We start from the raw sequence: 22196 nt of genomic DNA on the forward strand, positions 1-22196 counted from the left end.
CACGCCCTAACGGGCGGTTGGATTTCATTATTGGACGCCCCGACTTGAAGGAGGAAGTAATATTAATAAAGGCAAATATTGAGGGGGAAAATAATTCAGGGAAATAAATATTGAGGGGAAAATAGTATAGGGAAATATTTAGTTGAAAAATGGTACATGGAAATATTGAGAGGAAAAATAATACAGAGAAATATTGAGTGGAAAAATATAAGGGGAGATATTGATGGGAAAATAACAGGAAAATATTGAGAGGAAAAATAGCACAGGGAAGTATTGAGAGGAAAATAATATAGGGAAATTTTGAGAGGAAAAATATTACGGGGAAATACTGATGGGAAAGATAACACAAGGAAATATCGAGAAAAAAAATAACAGGGCAATATTGATGGGAAAGATAACAAAGGAAAATATTGAGAGGAAAATAATACAGGGAAATATTGAGAGGAAAAATAATTCATGTAAATAAATATTTAGGGGAAAATAATACAGTGAAATATTTAGCTGAAAAATAGCACAGGGAAATATTGATAGGAAAAATATACAGGCAAATATTGAGAGGAAAATAATACAGGGAAATAACTAAGGAGGGAGAAGAGAAGGAAACTCGATGAGGTAATTTACCTCTTTTGATTGAGAGCTTTGGCCTGACCCCGAAGACCTTATGGTAGCTTTGTGTTTATTTGTCAAGTTGTGTGTACCATATTATTCTCTGTGTGGGGATGAGTACATTTTTTGGATGTATATGAAAGGGGGTGTAGTACAGGAAATGGTGTCAGAATGTGTGTGTACTGTATTGTAGCCTCTTTAGGAGTGTGTACAGGTTTCAGTGTGTACATGAATTGGTATACTACGAAAGTGTCAATGTTCTCTGGTATCAGAATAATAATAACAATAATAATAATGATAATGATTATGAATAATGTAAATTATTATTATTATTATTATTATTATTATTATTATTATTATCACATTCATTGTTAGCGGGAATAGTCACCTGTTTGTGTCTTTATTTGTTATGTGGGGAGGGAGGGAAGAAATCTAGCTGTGGGGGAGGGGGACTGTTTATTTGGGGGTGGGATGTTGGACTGGGAAAGGGGAAGGAGTGGGAAGGGGGGGTATTATTGGCCCAAGAATTCCAAGGGTCAAAACAAAATCAGAAGGAAAATGAGCTGTCTCTCTCACGCCCTTTCCCCTTCCCTCTTCCCCCTGTTTTATCACCCCTTCCCTCCCTTCTTCCCCTTTACCCCCTCCCCTAAACCATGTAGGGAAGGGGCTGATATTGTGGTTGCATTTTTTTATTTTTGTTTTTCCCTTCTTCCGCACTTCCCTCTTTTTTTATATTTATTTATTTATTTATTTATTTATTTATTTATTTATGCAATAATGAAATTCTGTCTTCCATATTTTGACTTTCCTGGCAATTGATAAAATAATATCTTTCATTTTTTGAATTTCTAAACAGTAATGATATTATGAATTGCTAAAAATAAATAACGAAATAACAGTAATTAAATAATGGCATTCATTTTTCTAACTTCTAAACAATAATGAAGTAATGTCTTTCATTTTTCAAATATCTAAACAGTAATTAAATAATGGTCTTTCCAAACAATCAATAAATAACGTCTTTTATATTTTCAATTGCTAAACGGTAGTGAAATAACGTCTTGCACATTTTACATATCTCTTTTTTTAACTTTCATTTCCTTCTTATTCACTCCCCAATCCACGTAATCCCAACGAGAGATTAAAAGTAATGACGCCATTTTGGTTTTCTCTGTCGCCTTTTGTTCTCGTATGAGACGAGTTTGGTTTTTGTCCAGTTTTCTTTTCAATCTCTCCTCTTTGTGACTTGTCCCTATACCTTACGGGTCTTTGTCACGTAATTATGTTATTTGTCCATGTACGGTACGTGACAAAGTCACGTATTATGTGATTTGTTCCTGTACGGTACGTGACTTTGTCAGTATAGTTATTTGTCCCTGTACCATACACGTCTTTGTCACGTATTATGTGATTTGTCCCTATATAGTATGCGTCTTTGTCACGTATCATTATATGTGTTCTATCTATTATATTATGCATGTTATCTGTATACTTGGTAATTCCATTCTTGCTGAATTTACTTCAAATTGTATATTATCTTTGTCAAGGGATGTATAAAATTGTTTGCTTTCTTATGTAATGTCATACGGTTTACGAAAAACAATTTTATAAGAGTTAAACAGTGTCCTAATGATTTTCCAATTATACTGTCAAGTTATTTGTTATTAACTTTATTTTATTCTACGTTGTATAGAATTGTTTGCTTTCATATTTAATATTATGAAACTTTCGAGAACTATTTTTTAACTTATACAATTAGCTAACGACTTTAATTTTTCTTTTAGATGTTTTCATAAAAAAACATTTTTGTAGGTTACTTACACAATTAAATTAATGTTTGCTTACTCGGGGAATAAGCCTACAAACTACTTAGTTGTTATTGTTGTTGTTCTTGCTGTTGTTGTTCTTGTTTTGGGAGGTAGGAAAGGTCTATGGAAGAGACTAAAATCGTATAAAAAAGATTCAGGAATTTTAGGAAAGGATATTTATGATTTATTTATTAGAATGAAAATTTTAAAAATAAACAATGTGCATGTTAAACACTGCAGAAAAATTATTTATGATTAAATATAGCGTATTTATTTTAATTTTCGTAGGTGAAACAACGCGCTATATAACCGTTGATTTTAGTAGGCCCCGAAAAAGCTGGAGTTCTGATCACGCCTTGTTTTAATTCTTCGATAAGAGCAATTATTTATGATAAAATATAGGGAATTTATTTTAATTTTCGTAGGTGAAATAACGCGCTATTTGACCGAAGATTTGAGCATGCCCCCCGAGTAAGCTGGAGGGCTGATCACGCCTTCTTCTTCTTAATCAAATTAGAATATAGACTTAAACTTTGTGATGATAGTTTATTAAATGCTGTGATACAGTTGAATTTGAATCTGTGTTGAACCCCTGTTCTGACTTGTCACTGACAAAACCGCAGTTTATCACGCTTCACCCTTCCCTCCTGCCGCGTGTCTGATCAGTATTTTAGCCTAGTATATATATAACCCATATATTATATCATATATATATACTTATATTATATACTACTAATATTATATATATATATATTATATTAATTAAATTTTTTTATTTATTAATATATCTAATGTATTTCACATCTTATTATACCACCATTAGTTTCATAATTGTCTGACTTAATTACAGTTTGACATTTCATCAAAAGATAACCTTGTGTTATGGATAACAAAGCAATAACAGACTGATGTCACAACTTTGGTCATCCATAGAATTTTATTAAAATGTACTAGCAACAGAGAGAGAGAGAGAGAGAGAGAGAGAGAGAGAGAGAGAGAGAGAGAGAGAGAGAGAGAGGGAGGCTGTTTATCATCGGCCAAAACTCGATCGATCGACATGACATACCTTATATTATATGAATTAGTGGCATATAAAAATAATGTAGCATACAGACGAATATTTAAAATGAGAGAGAGAGAGAGAGAGAGGAACTCAAGCCAATTACTCCTGTATCTCCAAAGAGAGAAAAAGCTACGGAAAAAGATACAGGAAAAAAGCTTCATCGGTGCATCTTTCTCTCAGACGGGCGAGATCTATTTTGTATCTTGGAAGATTCTACAACTGAATATTTTATGGACTTCAAAAAGGTGTCTGAGTCACCGGGTGAATTTCTTCTGAGACGAAGGTCAGAGAGAGAGAGAGAGAGAGAGAGAGAGAGAGAGAGAGAGAGAGAGAGAGAGAGAGAGAGAGAGAGAGGTTTTAAAAACCACAAGGGAGCCAGTTCCTAACCAGTGGAGTGGAAAATCAGAAGTCTGGTTGGCTAAGAGGCTGGGTGTGACAGAGAAAAAGAGCGGTCCCTCTCTCTCTCTCTCTCTCTCTCTCTCTCTCTCTCTCTCTCTCTCTCTCATTTCAACCATTCGTCTGTATGCTAAATTATTTTTATATTTCACAAATTAATATAAAATAAAGTATATTTTGGAGAGAGAGGAGAGAGATGAGAGAGAGAGAGAGAGAGAGAGAGAGAGAGAGAGAGAGAGAGAGAGAGAGTTTTGTAATCATATATGGTTTTGTTTGGTTTGGCCGATGACTGATAAACAATTTCTCTCTCTCTCTCTCTCTCTCTCTCTCTCTCTCTCTCTCTCTCTCTCTCTCTCTCTCGCATATAAAAAATAAATTATTTCCCATCAGATTTAACGTTTGGGTATAAATGAGGATTATTTTGGTCAGGCCTAACAAAAAAAAAAAAAAAAAAAAAAAAAGAAATAAAAAAAAAAAAAAAAAAAAAAGAGGGCGGGTGAAATAAGCCTATAATATTTTAATGGTAAAAATATATAGGTCATCTCCTGCCCTCATTGTTATAATAGTTAGGGATTATGACGATATATTTATTCATAATGATTCATATTTGTTTTTGGAATTGTCTGATTTAGTGTGTGTATATATCATATATATAGTATATATATATATGTATGATGTATATATTCTACATATATATACAATCATACATACATACAAACGCAGATGAATAATGAGACAAATAATTATATTACTCTTAAACTTGAACTGTTATATATATATATTTATTTCAAGATGAATGGCGTATTTTTAAGAAATACATAAAAAAAAAACACGACATCTGCCAATCAATCATCCATCAAAGTGTCATTGAGACATACACGCCTCATTAAGGAATTTTATCCCAACCACCACTGTAAACTTTAAAAAAAGTTCCCATTCCATTCGAGGAAGTTCCAAAGTTCCAATTCCACAATTGCATTCCACTTTTATCATTCATCCCGTACGTTACGAGATGTTGCCGTCTCATGAGGCTCCGAGGTGTTGCCATCGCGGGAGGCTCAATCAAGGTTGATCTCATTTCTCTAATGGCGTTTACGTGTCAGCAGGTGATGATGATGCTATGTGTAAATCGTATATGTATGTATGTATGTATGTATGTACGTGTTTGTATTTCTTATTATATATATATATATTATTATATTATATATATGATTTTTATGTGTTAGTTTAATATAGATTTATATATACATATATTATATAAGTGTGTATATATATGTATATGGATGTGTCTGTGTATGTATAAATTTATGTATACTTTTTTATATAAAAATATGTAACATGTACGCAGATACATTGTTTATATATAAATTATATATATATATATAAGATATATATATATTTAATTTTTCTATAAATTTATGTATACTTTTTTATATAAAAATATGTAACATACGCCCGATACAGTAGAATTATATATAAATATATAAAATATATATATATATAATATATATTTATTTATTTTTCTATTTATTTATGTATACATATGTATTTTAGATATGATATATATTAATATTTAATATAGTATATATATAATAGTATTTAACCTTGTTCGAAAAAAATCGTTTTATTCTATTATAAAACGCAAAGATCGAAAGAACTACAATTATCAAGAATCAGGATGGATAACTTTATATATATATATATATATATCTATATATATATATATATATATATATATATATATTTTGACTGCATTATAAACCACTAAACATACAAAAAGCCAATAATGCCCATAGATAATTCCCAAAGCTACGGAATTTGACAATTCCCTTCAAATACCGAACCAATTTTTATCCCCCAAAACATCACGACTGACCTCTAGGGAATTAAATTAAAATACCAAAGAAATAATAAATTAAATAAATAATAAAAAAGAAAGACTAGAGCACAAAAGAAATATAAGATATGCAGGTCTGGGAATTTTTAATACCAATTAATCCGTTGATATGGCCCCGGGCGGTAATTATATTAAAACTGCTCTAAGACCTCTTCCCCCCCCCCCCCCCCACCCCCCCCCCCCCCCCCCCCCCCCCCCGATAAAAGGGGGTGGGTGGGTGGAACTGAACCCGAGTCTGGGTGGTCCCCACCAAAATAATTTTGTGATATCTCAGCTATGTTCCAAGTTGGTGGATTACAGTATTTAAATGAAAAGGCTGTGTATTTGAATTAACAGGAAATATATGTATGTATGTATGTATGTATGTATTTATGTGTGTAATTGTAACGTATATATATATATATATATATATATATATATATATATATATTGTGTATGTGTGTGTGTGTATTTATGTATGTACTTATATTATTATTATATTATTATTATTATTATTATTATTATTATATTATTATTATTATTATTATTATTACTCAAAAAGGGAACCGTATTCTTATAGGAAAAGCCCACAGGGGGCCATTGACTTGAAATTCATGCTTCCATAGAGAGAGAGAGAGAGAGAGAGGAGAGAGAGAGAGAGAGAGAGAGAGAGAGAGAGAGAGAGAGAATCATAATTAGATGAAGATATAATATTTATATATATATTTATATATACATATATATTTATATATGTACACACACACATATATATATATACATGTATACATATATTCCTATTTATTGAAACGACTAGCTTTTTTCATTTAAATTCCGTCCCTCATCCACTTGGCATACACACACAGCTAAAAAAAAAAATGATTTCGGTTGAACCAGCGACGGGCGTTCAATTTCGCCAAACCCCCATTTATTGGGCGAGTTTCCCAAAAGAAAAAGAGTTTTAATGAAAGTATTGGCCGGCCTGTAAACGGATTAATTGGTATTAAAAACTCCCAGACCTGCATATTTTATATTTCATTTGTGCTTTTGTTTTTTTTTATTTATTTATTTGTTAATTTATTTTTTTCGTATTTCAATTTAATTCCCAGAAGGTCATTCTTGATGGTTTTTGGGGATCAAAAATGATTCGTTGTCAAATTCCACAGCTTTTGAATAATTCTGGGAATTATGTAATGGTTTTTTTTCCTTCCTGATAATTGAAAGTGCTTGTTGATAATCCTTTTACTGATAATTTTGAAGGTTTCCTGTCTTTTCGCTCTCCGTGTTGATAATTGGAAATTTTTTTGATAATCGTGCATGATACTTTAAGGTTTTTGTTAATTTTTCGTGTTCCTTACTGATAATTGAAAGTGCTTTTTGATAATCCTTCTTAATAATTGAAGGTTTTCCTCCTTTTATCTTTTTCGAGAATGGCAATTGAAAGTAATTTGTTTTTAATCTTGATAATTGATGGACTTTATTTATTTCTCGTTTTCCTGAATTAAAATTTAGTTTTTTGATAATCCTTTTTGATAATTGAAGATATATTTTGAAAATCGAAGTTCATAAACCATTTAAGGAAACATTAGTAATTGAATCCATACATTTAAAATGTTTTACACCGCGTAGATAGTTTGAGGTACCTACCTTATGAAAAAAATTAATTTTTTTAAATATATTTTGCTAACGTTTATTCGAAGGTGTTTTTTGAAAACAATTTTATGGAAACAGTACTATTTGATGTCTTAACTTTAAAACATTTAATTATCTTTGTATTCTTGATAATTTGGGATGCATTTCGTCGTTTTATTTTGAAATATTCATCGCAGTATTTTATTTCACTCTTTGGATCAATTCGTCGTTTTATTTTGTAATATTCATCGAAGTATTTTATTTCACTCTTAGATGGTTAATATTTTGTTTTTCATTTCGTAAAATTTTTTTACAAATATTTTTATAATGTTTATGTTCACCGCTTTTTAATATTATATTTTTTTCTTATTCTAGATGAGTTCAGGTATATTTTATAAAGTTTATTTTTTTAATTTCTAAGAACCAGTGGAACATTTATACCTGTTCACGGTGAATTTTCTCGATTTGAAGGTCATTAGATATGACTGTTTACAAACAGGTAACTGTACTACTTCCGTTTTACCTGTTCAGATACTAATTAGCCGTTTTACCTTTTCAGAGGATGTAAACTTTTTACCTGTTCAGATACCCATTAACAATTTTACCTGTCCAGATGCTAATTAACCTTTGTACCTGTTCAGATACTATATAATTAACAGTTTTTACCTGTTCAGATGCTAATTAACCGTTTTACCTGTCAGATAATCATTAAACAATTTACCTGTTCAGATTGCCTAATTTTAGCCCGTTTTAAAAAAATCCGGTTTAAGGATACTAATTAACCGTGTTGAACCTGTTCAGATTGACCTCATTAAATCATTTTAACCTGTTTTCAGATGCTACTTCTTAAAACCGGTTTTTACCTGTTCAGACGTTAATTAACCTCTATACTCACCTGGATTCTCTTCCTTGCAGGTTTTTCGACCAAATGATCTGCCAACCGGACTAGGACACTTAGGGAGTCGGCATGGTAAGTCCCTTTTTTTTTTTTTTTTTTTTTTGGTCATGGAAGGTTTAATGAGAGTTGATGCTTGTGTTAGTTCGTTTGTACGTGCGTGAATGTGGGCGTGACGTCATTACCACCTCTCTCTCTCTCTCTCTCTCTTCTCTCTCTCTAACTCTCTCTCTCTCTCTCTCTCTCTCTCTCGCAGAATATTGCTACTTATGTGTAATTATTTCTCTTGCGCGGTGCCACTTCCTTTTACTCTCTCTCTCTCTCTTCCAATAATACTTCATACTGACCGTCGCATCATTTTTTTAGCGTTCAAGGTCCATAATTATATAGTTATTATTATTATTATAAACTTCGTCATACAAATTATAGAAAATATAAATTTTATTAATTTACCAAAATATATATGACGCAATTGACGATTGTATCTTGATCGAAATGTATAATAAAAAGTCAATATCTTTTGAGTTGAAAACTGCTTTTGTTGGTTTACATTGATTCAACGATTCAAGAGATCGTTACGGATTTTGGGTGAACTCTTGTTATGGTTGTATAGGTTGTGATCATAACCCAAAGATGTCAAATTGTCTAACTGTTAGAAAGATTAAATCTTATTTGAATTAGTTTAACTTGTATATTTTTTTTATTTTTTTTAATGGTCAAGATTTTTCGTGTTTTTGAAATTTCAAGATTTTAAATTCCAAAACAATTGAGATTTTTAAAATATAGAAAACCAAATGCTGTGGTCTTTTAGATTAACATAAAATTTCTGTTATAGTGATTGAAAGGGATGATGATATGCTGTGTTTTTTTTTATGTTTTTCATTTTATTTTATTCAGTTTTTTTTTATTAAATCATGGAGATTTCCCAGATGTGTAACTCCATTACATCTATGTTAGTTTAGAGAGAGAGAGAGAGAGAGAGAGATGAGAGAGGAGAGAGAGAGACCTCCGATCCTCCTCCTCCTCCTCCCCAAACCTGGTTCCGGCCCTCACCTCTGTATTTGGTAGGGTCCCTGAGTTTTATGCCTTTGCCGATACATATTGGGGTATTTTGGCCCCCTGGGGGGGGGGGGGGGCGGCAGAGGGGACCAGCGAGAGAGTGAGCCGAGCATAAAATAGGCATTATCCATTTGACTTTGCAGCTTTCCTAAAAAAAAAAGCGCGGTGTCCCGATAGATATTTGGGAAGATGTAAAAAAAAATTATTTTTTAATATGTAAGAATTATAAAAAAAAAAAAAAAACAAAAAAAAAATTGTTAAAAAATGAAGGGTTGGGGCAGGGGTGTTTATAATAGTACGGTAATCGAATTTTGATGGATTTGGAATCGATTCGGGTTTTGGGGGGATGGGAAGGGGGCTCCTCCCCCCCATCCCCAACAACAGGCCACTACTGCCTCTCTCTCTCTCTCTCTCTCTCTCGTCTCTCTCTCTTCTCTCTCTCTCTCTCTCTTCTCTCTCACAGTGACCCCCAAGATTTTTCTTTTATCTATGAAGAATTTTTTTTTTATTCTATATTTTTTTTGTATACCCAAGACCATAAAAATGGTCCAATGGCGCTATCCGATAATGCCATACTTCCATTGTTTCCATATGAAATATTTGCATCCTTTAAAAACTCGTTATTGTTTGATTTTCTTGTTGTATTTTGTTATATATATATATGTATATATATATATATATACAATATATATATTCTATATATATATATATAATATATATATCTATATATATATATATATATATATATATATTAAATTATGTATGCATATTTATTTATGTTTATATTATAATTCATCTTGCTTTGTAATTTTGTTGTATTGAGAAGTGGTTATTAGCTGAAATGTTTTAAAACACTCAGTAGCCAGAGTAAAACCTGAGTACATGGGTACTATTGTATTTCATGTTTTTTAAACGCTCAAAATAGTTTTTTTACGTCAGTAATGAGTTTTTTAATGTTTTAAACACCCAAAAGGATTTTTTCCTTCAGTAATGAGGTTTTGTTTTAATGTTTTAACACTCAAAAGGAATTTTTACGTAAGTAATGAGGGTTTCATTTTAATGTTTCAAACAATCATAAATGCTTTTTAGAATTAGGAATGAGTTAGCACAGGGTTTTTTTTATTTTAGTTATGTAAACAATCATAAATACTTTATTAATCAAAAGTAATGGTAAAAATGTTGCAGTTTTTAGAAATAGTGATATAAGACCTTTTTCGTCAGTGATAAGGGGGAAATTTTGCACTTGGCTTTGCTTCAAAGGTAAAGTATTTTTTCCAATTAAATAGAGGATTGAAATCTTTGTGCAAAGAGAGAGAGAGAGAGAGAGAGAGAGAGAGAGAGAGAGAGAGAGAGAGAGAGAGAGAGAGAGAGGTGGCAGACTTCTGAAGACGTATAGCATGATGAAAATACAAATTATGTAGCGACAATATAATAACGAGAGAGAGAGAGAGAGAGAGAACAAGTAGAAGGAGCATCCAGAATATTATAGAATGGCGTGCGCTGGAAACTCCTGCTCCTGCTGCCGTGATTGGTTACTTGGTGAAGCTTAAGTTCTTGTTAAGTTTCTTGGCCGGTGGTTGGGGGTGAGGGGGGGGGCGTTGGTTGTAAGGGAGAGGGAGTGATTTCCACTTGGGCAGGTAGTAGGCAACTGATCTCCAAATTCTCAGTGGGTTCCTTCGCTAATTATCCCAGGCTTGTGGACCCTTCCTCTCTCTCTCTCTCTCTCTCTCTCTCTCTCTCTCTCTCTCTCTCTCTCTTCTCTCTCTCTCTCAAGATTCCAGACTGCCATTAGATTATCCCCTTCCCTTCCCCCCCTTCCCCCCCCTTCCTCCTCCTCTCTCTCTCCCCTCCCCCAACCCCGTCTGGCATCGTCCATGCACGCCAGACCATTCCAGCCCTTAGAGACCCCTGTCCATAAGGACTGGAATCACCTGTCTCCTTCCTGGATGGTATGCAGGACCGAACTTAAACCCTGTATTAATTAGTGTCACGAACCAGGTATCTGGGGAAGTTGGAAGTTGTAGCTTAAGTGCGTCTGAGAGTATCGTTAGGAGGTTGTTCTGGAAGACTGGAAAAGGGGATTTGGATTAGGAAGGGGTGGTTGTCCTAGAAGACTGGAAAAAGCGGGTTTGGAGGAGGGGAAGGGTCCGGAAGACTGGAAAAGGGGTTTTGGAGGAGGGTGAGTCTCTTGAAGACTAGAAAAGTGGGTTTGGAGGAGGGGAAGGACTGGAAGACTGGAAAAGAGAGCTTTGGGACCTTCCTGAGATGAAATGGAGACTTCCAGGGAATAGTTCGGAGGAGGGGGATAGCGGCCTGGGCTGTAAGATTGGAAGGCTGGAAAAAGGGCTTTGGAAGAGGGTGAGGATTCTGGAAGACTGGAAAAGTGGGGTTTGGGGCCTTCATGAGACGAAAAAGGAGACTTCAAGGGAATAGTTCGGAGGAGGGTGATGGGGGCCTGGGCTGGAAGTTGGAAGGCTGGAAAAGGGGCTTTTTAGTAGGGGAAAGGTCTGGTAGACTGGAAAAGGGAGGTTCGGGAGTCTGGGACCTTCCAGAGACGAAAAGGAGACTTCCAGGGAATATTTCGGAGGAAGGAGAGGGCGGCCTGGGCTGGAAGATTGGAAGACTGGAAAATGGGCTTTGGAATAGGGGGAGGGTCTGGAACACTGGAAAAGGGGGTTTGGAGGAGGGTGAGGGTCTGGAACACTGGCACAATATAATACTTCTGGTGAATTTTCTCTTTTATTCTAAAAGCATAAAATGAAAAGAAGGAATTGAAAAAGACTGAAAATAGAATAAGTCCTGAAACCCTTTTTATTATTATTTCTACATCGTCGCGGAATTTTCATTCAAATTTCTTTTGTTCGAATTTTTTGAGGCAGTCGGCATATTTTTAAAATGAAGAGTGCTTTTAGGTCCTTGTGGAATTTGAGTTCTTGAATAATCTGAAATTCATCTTTGTATGCTGAATAAATTACCATTATTTTACTACGTTCCAAAAATTCAGGAATCAATAGTGATATATTCATGAAGACTATTTTGGCTTATTTGCTTTTTAGAAGTATCCTATAATGTCTCTAGATTTTTTTTTAAATAATTTATTCTGAGAATCAAAATTTCAATTTATAAATCGTACGTAAATTACACTTCAAACTTACATTAGCATTTTGTACAGCCGTATTTTATTTGTACTAGCAAACATATGTACACAGAAATTATGTATGAAAATTCGTAAAGTAACTAAGTCTACTGGCGTAACCAGCCTCGTTTCACAGGCAGAACCAGCTACATTTCAGGGAATCCCTTCTCACCCCACCCCCTTCGAGAGTTGGTGGGGGGCGCGGGATGAAACCTCATTATAAACCATCTTAGGGGTCCCCACTGTAACCCTGCCAAGTATCATGCCCATCGGACCAGCCTTTTGTCCGTGATTGAATGGCAGACGGATGGACAGGCATTATGCCCATTATAGTAACATATATATATATATATATATATATATATAATATATATATATATATATATATCTATATATTACAGTCAACAATGCCTCATATTTTTGACATCCTAATATACTGGGAATGCTTTCTAATGAAAGCCTTGAAACCTGTATGGGGAAATGCATGTAGAAATTGCCATGCGTAGGTGGGATTCGAACCCACACCGGCTTAGGAAATGGAGGTCATCGCTAACCCACTGCCCTACCCTCGCAGGTTGGGTTTAAATTTAAAAAAAAAATTAAATTCCATACAAATAAATAGCAATACTACTAAAAATTTGTTTACACTTTTTTCCTCATTCTGCTGGTCACTATAGCTATTATCATAGCTATAGTGACCACTTAAACTTTATATAACTATATTGAATTCTCACATTCTCGATTTCCAGTTATTCATGAACATTTTTCACTGAAAACACTCGAATCCGAAAGCAGAAATAAATTGAGAAATTCGTCCTTCCATTTCGGATTCGAACCCAACTATAGCTTAGTCAAATTTGATCAGTGCTAACCAACTATCTCACTAAGAATATGAATTTTATTCCACCTCATATTATACATATGTCAGATTCAGCTTCGTAATTACTATGGACAAAGTGAGCTCTTCCTTAGTATAGGAATGTCATATTATTTGCTTCTTAGACTGAAATATATAGAATAATTGGTCACATTCACCAGGTCTGTGCAATGGTATTGGCTCAGTGAATACTAACCTTTTCATTTCAAAGTATTTTTGGATTGTTCTTTTCACAGGAAGCCTTGAAATCCTGAGAGGAAGTGGATGAAGAAATCCTTCTTCCAGGGTGAGATTCAGACACAAGACAGCTCAGAAAGCTATGTGAGTGTTAGTTCACTGGGCACCAAGGAAAGTACAATGATTTATTTCAGCTCTGTACACATACCTGTCTTTTTGAATTACATATTTACTACAGCCAAACTAAACTGATTTTTGTCATGTTAATGGAATGTTGAAAGGTTTTTGCTTGTCAGGTTGAAATGCATAGAACCAACTGGCCTCATTCACTGGATTATTGTATCGTAATAGCCACAATTACCACTACTTCTAAATTTCCTCATATTTTTGGATATTTTCCGCTGTAAGCCGTGAATCCTGAAGAGGAATTGAATGAAGAAACTCTCCTGCTTTGTAGCGCTGACCTCCTCAGTTTCCTAAGCCGGTGTGGGTTCGGATCTCACCTGGTTGGGTGGAATTCTTCATTCATTTCCTTGTGCATATTTCAAGGCTTTCAGTGTTTCTAAAAAGACATCAGGAAAGGAGAAATATAGAGGATATAGTGGCATTTAGAATGGATAAAAGAGTTGCATGTGACCAGTGGCTTCTGTATGAGTTAGCCTGGAAAGGCAAAACATTCTTAACATTTCTTTAAGTACGCGAGGAAAGATGGTTTATTTCGGCTGTAGTATAGATGTATCTGAATTCAGCGGGTGTGTGTGTGTGTGAGCCAGAATGAAACTTTGCCCTTCTTGGTGGTGTAGAGGGCGAGCAAGTGCTTCATCTTCCAGAGCTGGTATATGGGTTTGAATTCCAGCCTGAGTAGAAGCACTTCCTTCATTTCCTCTACAGGATGGAAGGCTTACAGTGAGAGTGCGTTCGAAAACTAGTTAGAAACGGGAAAGTTAGGAGTTCAATGTGGCCATTAAAATGCACAGGATTCTGGTGGAAATGATTTGTAGTTTTGATATACTTCAGTCTTTAAAGCAAAAACATCAACATTTACAATGTGGTGGGTTTATTTGTACCATGGTAAATATATATTCCAGAATTTGGCAGATATATATATGTAGGGGGTGAATTAAAATCTATTCATTCTGTTTGGGTTACAATGGATTAGCAGTGACTACATTTGTTAAACCTCTTGTTGGGTCAGATCCCAACTTTGAGGAGTTTTTCTAATTTATTTCCTCCTTTGGATTTGAGGCTTTCAGTGAAAAACTTGTCAAAGTATGTGAGAAGTCGAGGAGAGGTCATTGTGACTAATTATATATGTAATATTTATATTATATATGTATATTTATAAAGGCAGCTAGCCCCATGCTCTTTTGCTTAGGTAGGTCAACTGACTTTAAAGTTATAAGGAAATTGATGCAATTATAGTGTACATTCTCCTTTCACAAGTTAATTAGAAATTCAGTGGATTCTGGGTCTTTACACACACACTCTCTCTCTCACTTTATATAATCTCCGTCTTTATATAATCTCTCTTTTTATATAATCTCTCATTTTATATACTCTCTCTCTCTCTCTCTCTCTCTCTCTCTCTCTCTCTCAGAGCAAGATCCTTCCTATGCATTTGATGGTGTCCACCACCAAACCCTTAGCTCTCTCTCGTCTCTCTTCCTCTCCCTATTCTCTCGTCTCTCTCTCTCTCTCTCTCTCTCTCTCTCTCTCTCGAGGTAGTGGGACTTTTATTGTCGCCGAGAACGACAATAAAGTCGTAGCAGGTCGTTTTCCCCAGTTTGTAATTGTGCCGTCGTGGTCGTTGTCGTCGTTTGGTTTTTTGTCGTTGGGGTTTGTTGAAGGGTTAAAAAAAAAGAAAAAAAAGAAAAAATAGATAGAAGCTGGTAAGTGTCTTCTGAAGATACGACCGCCATGTTGCAGTGGATATGATCATGGTCAGTTGTGAGGCGATTTTTTGTGTAGGATTTTCGACCTTTTTTGGTTGGGGGGGGGGGGGGGGGGGGGGGGGGGGGGGGGGGGGGGGGGGGGGGGGGGGGGGGGGGGGGGGGGGGGGGGCGGGGGATTTGGATGAGATGATGATGATGAGGAGGAGGAGGAGGAGGATTATTCTCAGTAAAAGAGAAAAGCAAACCACCAATGAGATATGCAGAGGTGTCAGCAAAAAATTTCAAAGCATCAGCTCCGAAATTCTACTCAAGAGATAATAAACTGTATTTATTATGCAGAGATAGAGGCAATTTGAAAAGCTATTAGATATGCTACTAGAATACAACATTCAACAAATAAATCACCTGCCAACAAGAAAGGAAAATACTTTAGACCTAGTATTTGTGAACGAGATGAATTATGTTAAAGAAATAATAGTTTTATAATGCGAGTATTTCAGATCATAATGTCAATAGAATTAACAGTTCATTCCAAAGCAAGTGAAAATAGAGATAAGCAAGAAATGAAAAAGTGGGAAGGATATGGAAAATACAACTTCTACAGTAAAAATATAAAATGGTCAGAAATTAATGAAGAATTAAACAAAGATTGGGATAATATTTTTTTCGTAAGTGATGACATAAGGGTAAATACGGAGATATTATATAAAATATTGGAGATAATGTGGATATATATACCGAAGAAGAAAAGTAAACATCAGTCATGCATACCAAGAGACAGAAGGATCTTGTTCCAGAAAATCAGAAGTGGAAAAAAGGTCTTGCTCCCCCCCCAAAAAGAAAAAAATGCATGGAAAGTTTATAGAACTAAAAAAGTAAGATAGAAAATGCAGAACAAAAGATTATACAATCAAAAGAAAATGAAAAACGGGACTTGGAAGAAAAAACCCTATTAAATATCAAGCAAAACCCCAAACTATTATACTCATATGCGAAAAGAAGATGAATAAAAGAAGAATAGAAAAAATAGGCCCTCTGAGAATTGCAAGGGAGAATTAACGAATGAAAAAAAAACAAAAAAAAGGAAATTTGCAACATACTGGCAAGAACGATTAATAGAGAGAAGTTCCCCCTAGAACCCTAGAATAATGAAGATAATGATATAGAAGTAAGGGACGAAAAAAATAGTGAATATTTAGCTGACATAGAAATTAATGAAGCTGATATTGTGCAGGCAATTAATGAAATTAAAAATGGAGCTGCTGCAGGGCCGGATGGAGCCCTCCCTGCTATTTTGTTAAAGAAAGTAGTTCATTCTATCGCAAAGCCACTTGCAATATTATTAAGACAAAGTGTAGATACAGGCAAGATTTATGATGAGCACAAATTAGCATATATCACCCCTACTTTCAAAAGTGGATCAAGACTAGAGGCAAGTAATTATAGGCCTGTGAGTCTAACATCACATATAATGAAAGTGTATGAAAGGGTAATGAAGAAAAATATTATGAAACATTTAATAAAAAATAATTTGTTTAATATAGGACAACACGGTTTCGTACCCGGAAAAAGTACACAAACCCAACTGTTAGTCCACCGTGAGTGAACATATTCAAAAATATGAAAAGCGGAAATGAAAACAGATGTGGTTTATCTAGACTTTGCAAAAGCTTTTGACAAAGTAGACCATAATATATTAGCGAAGAAAATTAGAAAACACAATATCGTAGATAAAGTAGGAAGATGGTTAAAAGAATTTTTACACAACAGAAAACAGATAGTTTTTATTGCAAACGACGAGAAATCGGATGAAGCCAAGGTAATATCCGGTGTGCCGCAAGGTACGGTGTTAGCTGCAATACTGTTTGTTATTATGATTGAAGACATAGACAATAATGTTAAGGATTCGGTAGTGAGTAGTTTCGCAGATGACACAAGAATAAGTAGTAGAGAAATTACTTGTGATGAAGATAGGAACGCTCTACAAAGAGACCTTAACAAAGTATATGATTGGGCAGAGGTAAATAGGATGGTATTTAACTCTGATAAATTTGAATCAATAAATTATGGAGACAGAGAAGGAAAGCTATATGCATATAGGGACCTAATAATGAGACCATCACAAATAAGGAAGCAGTTAAAGACCTTGGTGTGATGATGAATAGGAACATGTTATGCAATGATCAATAGCAACTCTGTTGGCAAAATGTAAAGCAAAAAAAAATGGGAATGTTGTTACGGCACTTCAAAACAAGAAAAAGCTGAACACCATGGCTTATGCTTTTATAAAACATATGTTCGTAGTCCACTTGAATATTGCAATATGATATGGTACCCACACTATCAAAAGGATATTGCAAACAAATAGAGAGTGTACAAAGGTCCTTTTACAGCTAGAATAGAAGAAGTTAAGGACCTAGACTACTGGGAAAGACTACAATTCTTAAAATTATATAGTTCTAGAAAGGAGAAGAGAACGCTACATGATAATTCAGGCATGGAAACAGATAGAAGGAATAGCAGAAAATATCATGGAACTAAAAAATATCAGAAAGAGCAAGCAGAGGTAGATTAATAGTGCCCAAAAACTATACCAGGAAAAATAAGGAAAGCACACAGAACATTAATCCACTACGCACCAGCATCGATAATGAACAGCGTCTATTCAATGCGTTGCCAGCTCATCTGAGGAATATATCAGGAGTGAGCGTAGATGTGTTTAAGAATAAGCTCGACAAATATCTAAACTGCATCCCAGACCATCCAAGATTTGGAAGATGCAAAATATACCGGAAGATGTACTAGCAACTCTCTGGAGACATTAGAGGTGCCTCACACTGAGGGACCTGGGGCAACCCGAACAAGATGTAAGGTCTAAGGTAAGGTCTGTAAGGTCTCTCTCTCTCTCTCTCTCTCTCTCTCCAGAGCAAGATCCTTCCTATGCATTTGATGGTGTCCACCACCAAACCCTTCCCTTAGCTCTCTCTCTCTCTCTCCTCTCTCTCGAGGTAGTGGGACTTTTATTGTCGCCGAGAACGACAATAAAGTCGTAGCAGGTCGTTTTCCCCCAGTTTGTAATTGTGCCGTCGTGGTGGTCGTTGTCGTCGTTTGGTTTTTTTGTCGTTGGGGTTTGTTGAAGGTTAAAAAAAAAAGAAAAAAAAGAAAAATAGATAGAAGCTGGTAAGTGTCTTCTGAAGATACGACCGCCATGTTGCAGTGGATATGATCATGGTCAGTTGTGAGGCGATTTTTGTGTAGGATTTTCGACCTTTTTTGGTTGGGGGGGGGGGGGGGGGTTTGGATGGAGATGAGATGATGAGGAGGAGGAGGAGGATTATTCTCTCTCTCTCTCTCTCTCTCTCTCTCTTTCTGCTCCTAGAGATAAGTGAGCACATGATGTCTCCTTTGGATGGACTAAGTCTTTTGAGACATCCTAGTCCTTGTAACTCTCTCTGTGTTTACACAGTCTCTCTCTCTCTCTCTCCTCTCTCTCTCTCTCTCTCTCTCTCTCTCTCTCTCTCCAGATATTTTATCATTGTTTCTCTTGAAATTATTATTTTTAAAAGACCTTGAACTAGACATATTTTATCATTATTTTTCTTGAAATTATTATTTTTTAAAAGACCTTGAGCTACAGACATTTTCTGATTATTATTATTATTAGATTTATTTTGCAAAGGACCGTGAACTAGACTCCGATATTTTCGCTTATTGTCCTTAAAAGTATTTTATCATGATTTTATTGTGGATATTATTATTTTTTAAAGGACCGTGAACTAGACACCTATATTTTCGCTTATTGTCCTTAAAAGTATTTTATCATTATTTTATTGTGGATATTATTATTTTTTAAAGGACCGTGAACTAGACACCTATATTTTCGCTTATTTTCCTTAAAAGTACCTTGGAACTTGAATTTTAATTTCCTCTGCTTTTTTATAGTCAAAATATTTTCCTTTTTTTTTTTTGTTGAATATATTTTTTCTTTTTTCTGGGAGATGTGGAGTTTTCATTTTTGGAATTACTGATAACCCTTTAATGTTCCAAAACCTTCATTTAACATTTCTCGCAAATATTTATTCTCGATTTTAAAACATGTTTTTGTTAGTGATTGATTTATACTTTTTTGTCAACCGAAGTAAGATTTGATTAGTCAGTGATTGATATATATGTTTGTCAACCGAAGCAAGAGACATTGTTTTTGTCTGTGATTAATTTATATTTATTGTCAACGAAAGCAAGATTTTATTAAAGTCCATTAAAAAGATCTAGGAAGATTTTATTAAAGTCCATTAAAAAAATCTAGGAAGATTTTATTAAAGTCCATTAGAAAATCTAGGAAGATTTTATTAAAGTCCATTAAAAAAATCTAGGAAGATTTTATTAAAGTCCATTAAAAAAAATCTAGGATTGTCATCTTTAAAGTCCATCAGTTCATGATCATTAGGTTTCTGAAGTCAGTCACATCACAAACTTCTTTAGTCTGACTTTAAAGTCAATCTTTTTATTTTATTAAGATTTTTTATACGTTACTTTTGAAAGTCCTGAATGGTGAGATTCTACTACTTTTTGGAAGATTTTCAATATTTAATTTTTTTGAAGTAAGAATTTTAAATATGTTGCTTTTGTTTAATGGTGAGATTTTCCAACTTTTTATGTTAGTTTTATTTTCATAAACATTGTCGAGTTCATATACAGTCCTGACAGTGTTTATCCAAGTTTAAACACTAATTACTAATTATAATTATAATGATTAGGTATTTGATTTTGGCAGTCACTGATAATAAAACAAACTTTCAAAGCTATGACGATGATATATTTGGAACCTTGCTGCTTTCTCAAAACCCTTCGGGAAAGAAGAATCACGTACCTAACATGTTCTTCTGCAGAGTCGGACATTCACTAAGTTGATAAAAAAAAAAAAATCGTAGAACCAGACGATGTTCTGTAGTTCTTCCATTTCGCATTGCAAGAGATAGTGAGTGTGTTTCAAGACTGTTAGCTTATTCTATATTCCATCTCGTTTGGTTACAAGGTGGAGGAGAGCAGCAATTCTGGAATCCTGTTGGCAGTATTCTGAAGTATTTTAACTTCTTGGCTTTGATGCAAAACCGGTAGTAAGCTGAAGTGGTTTAAATTTTGGTTTTGAAGCGAAATCCAGTGATCTGATGTGGTTTTAACTTCTTGGTTTTGAAGCGAAATCCAGTGATTTGTAGTGGTTTTAACTTCTTTTAAAGCGAAATTCAGTAATCTGAAGTGGTTTTAACTTCTTGGTTTTGAAGCGAAATCCAGTGATCTGAAGTGGTTTTAACTTCTTGGTTTTGAAGCGAAATTCTGTAATCTGAAGTGGTTTTAACTTCTTGGTTTTGAAGCGAAATTCAGTAATCTGATTTGGTTTCACTTCTTGGTTTTGTTTTGTTCAGTAGTCGGAATTGGTTTAACGTCTTGGTTTTGTCCAGTGGTCGGAATTGGTTTAACGTCTTGGTTTTGTTCAGTAGTCGGAATTGGTTTAACGTCTTGGCTTTGTCCAGTGGTCGGAATTGGTTTAACGTCTTGGTTTTGTTCAGTATTCGGGAATTGTTTTAAGTCTTGGCTTTGTAGTGGTGGAATGGTTTAACGTCTTGGTTTTGCCTAGTCGGAATTGGTTTAACGTCTTGGTTTTTGTTATACGGAATTGGTTTAACGTCTTGGTTTTTTGACCGTATGGAATTGGGTAACGTCGGTTTTGCGTACGGAATTGGTTTAAACGTCTGGTTTTTGATCCAGTGTCGGAATTGGTTTAACGTCTTTGGTTTTGTTCATATCGGAATTGGTTTAACGTCTTGGTTTTGATCCATGTCGGAATTGGGTTTAACGTCTTGGTTTTGTTATATCGGAATTGGTTTAACGTCTTGGTTTTGATCCAGTAGTCGGAATTGGTTTAACGTCTTGGTTTTGTTCAGTAGTCGGAATTGGTTTAACGCCTTGGTTTTGATCCAGTAGTCGGAATTGGTTTAACGTCTTGGTTTTGTCCAGTAGTCGGAATTGGTTTAACGTCTTGGTTTTGTTCAGTAGTCGGAATTGGTTAAGTGGTTCGTAGTCAATTGGTTTAACGTCGGGTTTGTTCAGTAGACGGAATTGGTTTAACGTCTTGGTTTTGATCCAGTAATCGAAATTGGTTTAACTTCTTGGTTTTATCCAGTAATCGAAATTGGTTTAACTTCTTAGTTTTGTCCAGTAGTCGGAATTGGTTTAACTTCTTGGTTTTGTCCAGTAATCGAAATTGGCTTAAATTCTTGGTTTTGTCCAGTAATCGAAATTGGTTTAACTTCTTGGTTTTGTCCAGTAGTCGGAATTGGTTTAACTTCTTGGTTATTGAAGCGAAGTCGACAGCAGCCAGTGATGTACGTGAAAAAAATAGAATTATTATTGTTAGTATATTGTTTATTAGGTCATTTAATATTGCAAAATTTGTTAGAAAATCACATTATATTATTATATAACTTTATCAAGCATAGAACATCGTATATTATTAAATGACTTTATTAAGCATAGAGATCTCCAAGTACCTAGTAATCTTCACCATAGAGCTCTAAGCTCGAGACAGCTAAGCTCTCTAAGGCTCTATTCTAATGAGGCGTGTGAAGTGGTCGGCTTCAAGCTCCGGGGATCGAGCCGCGTTTGATTAGGAAGGGCTTTACTTTAACCACGCGTAGTGAGAGAGAGAGAGAGAGAGAGAGAGAGAGAGAGAGATGAGAGAGAGAAAACTAAAATTATTATTATGAGACGTAAATTTAATTCAA

The 22196-nt window shown here is 34.7% G+C and overlaps 1 protein-coding gene across 1 annotated transcript in view; it reads left to right on the forward strand.

The window, feature by feature from the left end:
• The first annotated feature begins 13580 nt into the window (after positions 1-13580).
• The window catches only part of LOC135199957 (leucine-rich repeat and immunoglobulin-like domain-containing nogo receptor-interacting protein 3), a 37117-nt gene continuing 28501 nt past the window's right edge, over positions 13581-22196 (forward strand). Inside the window, exon 1 of the mRNA XM_064228083.1 lies at positions 13581-13666. Within this exon, the coding sequence (XP_064084153.1) occupies positions 13610-13666 (57 nt within the window). The 5' untranslated portion in view covers positions 13581-13609. The remainder of the gene's footprint in view (positions 13667-22196) is intronic.

The sequence above is a fragment of the Macrobrachium nipponense genome, chromosome 26 (genome assembly GCF_015104395.2).
Source record: "Macrobrachium nipponense isolate FS-2020 chromosome 26, ASM1510439v2, whole genome shotgun sequence".
Taxonomy (NCBI): domain Eukaryota; kingdom Metazoa; phylum Arthropoda; class Malacostraca; order Decapoda; family Palaemonidae; genus Macrobrachium; species Macrobrachium nipponense.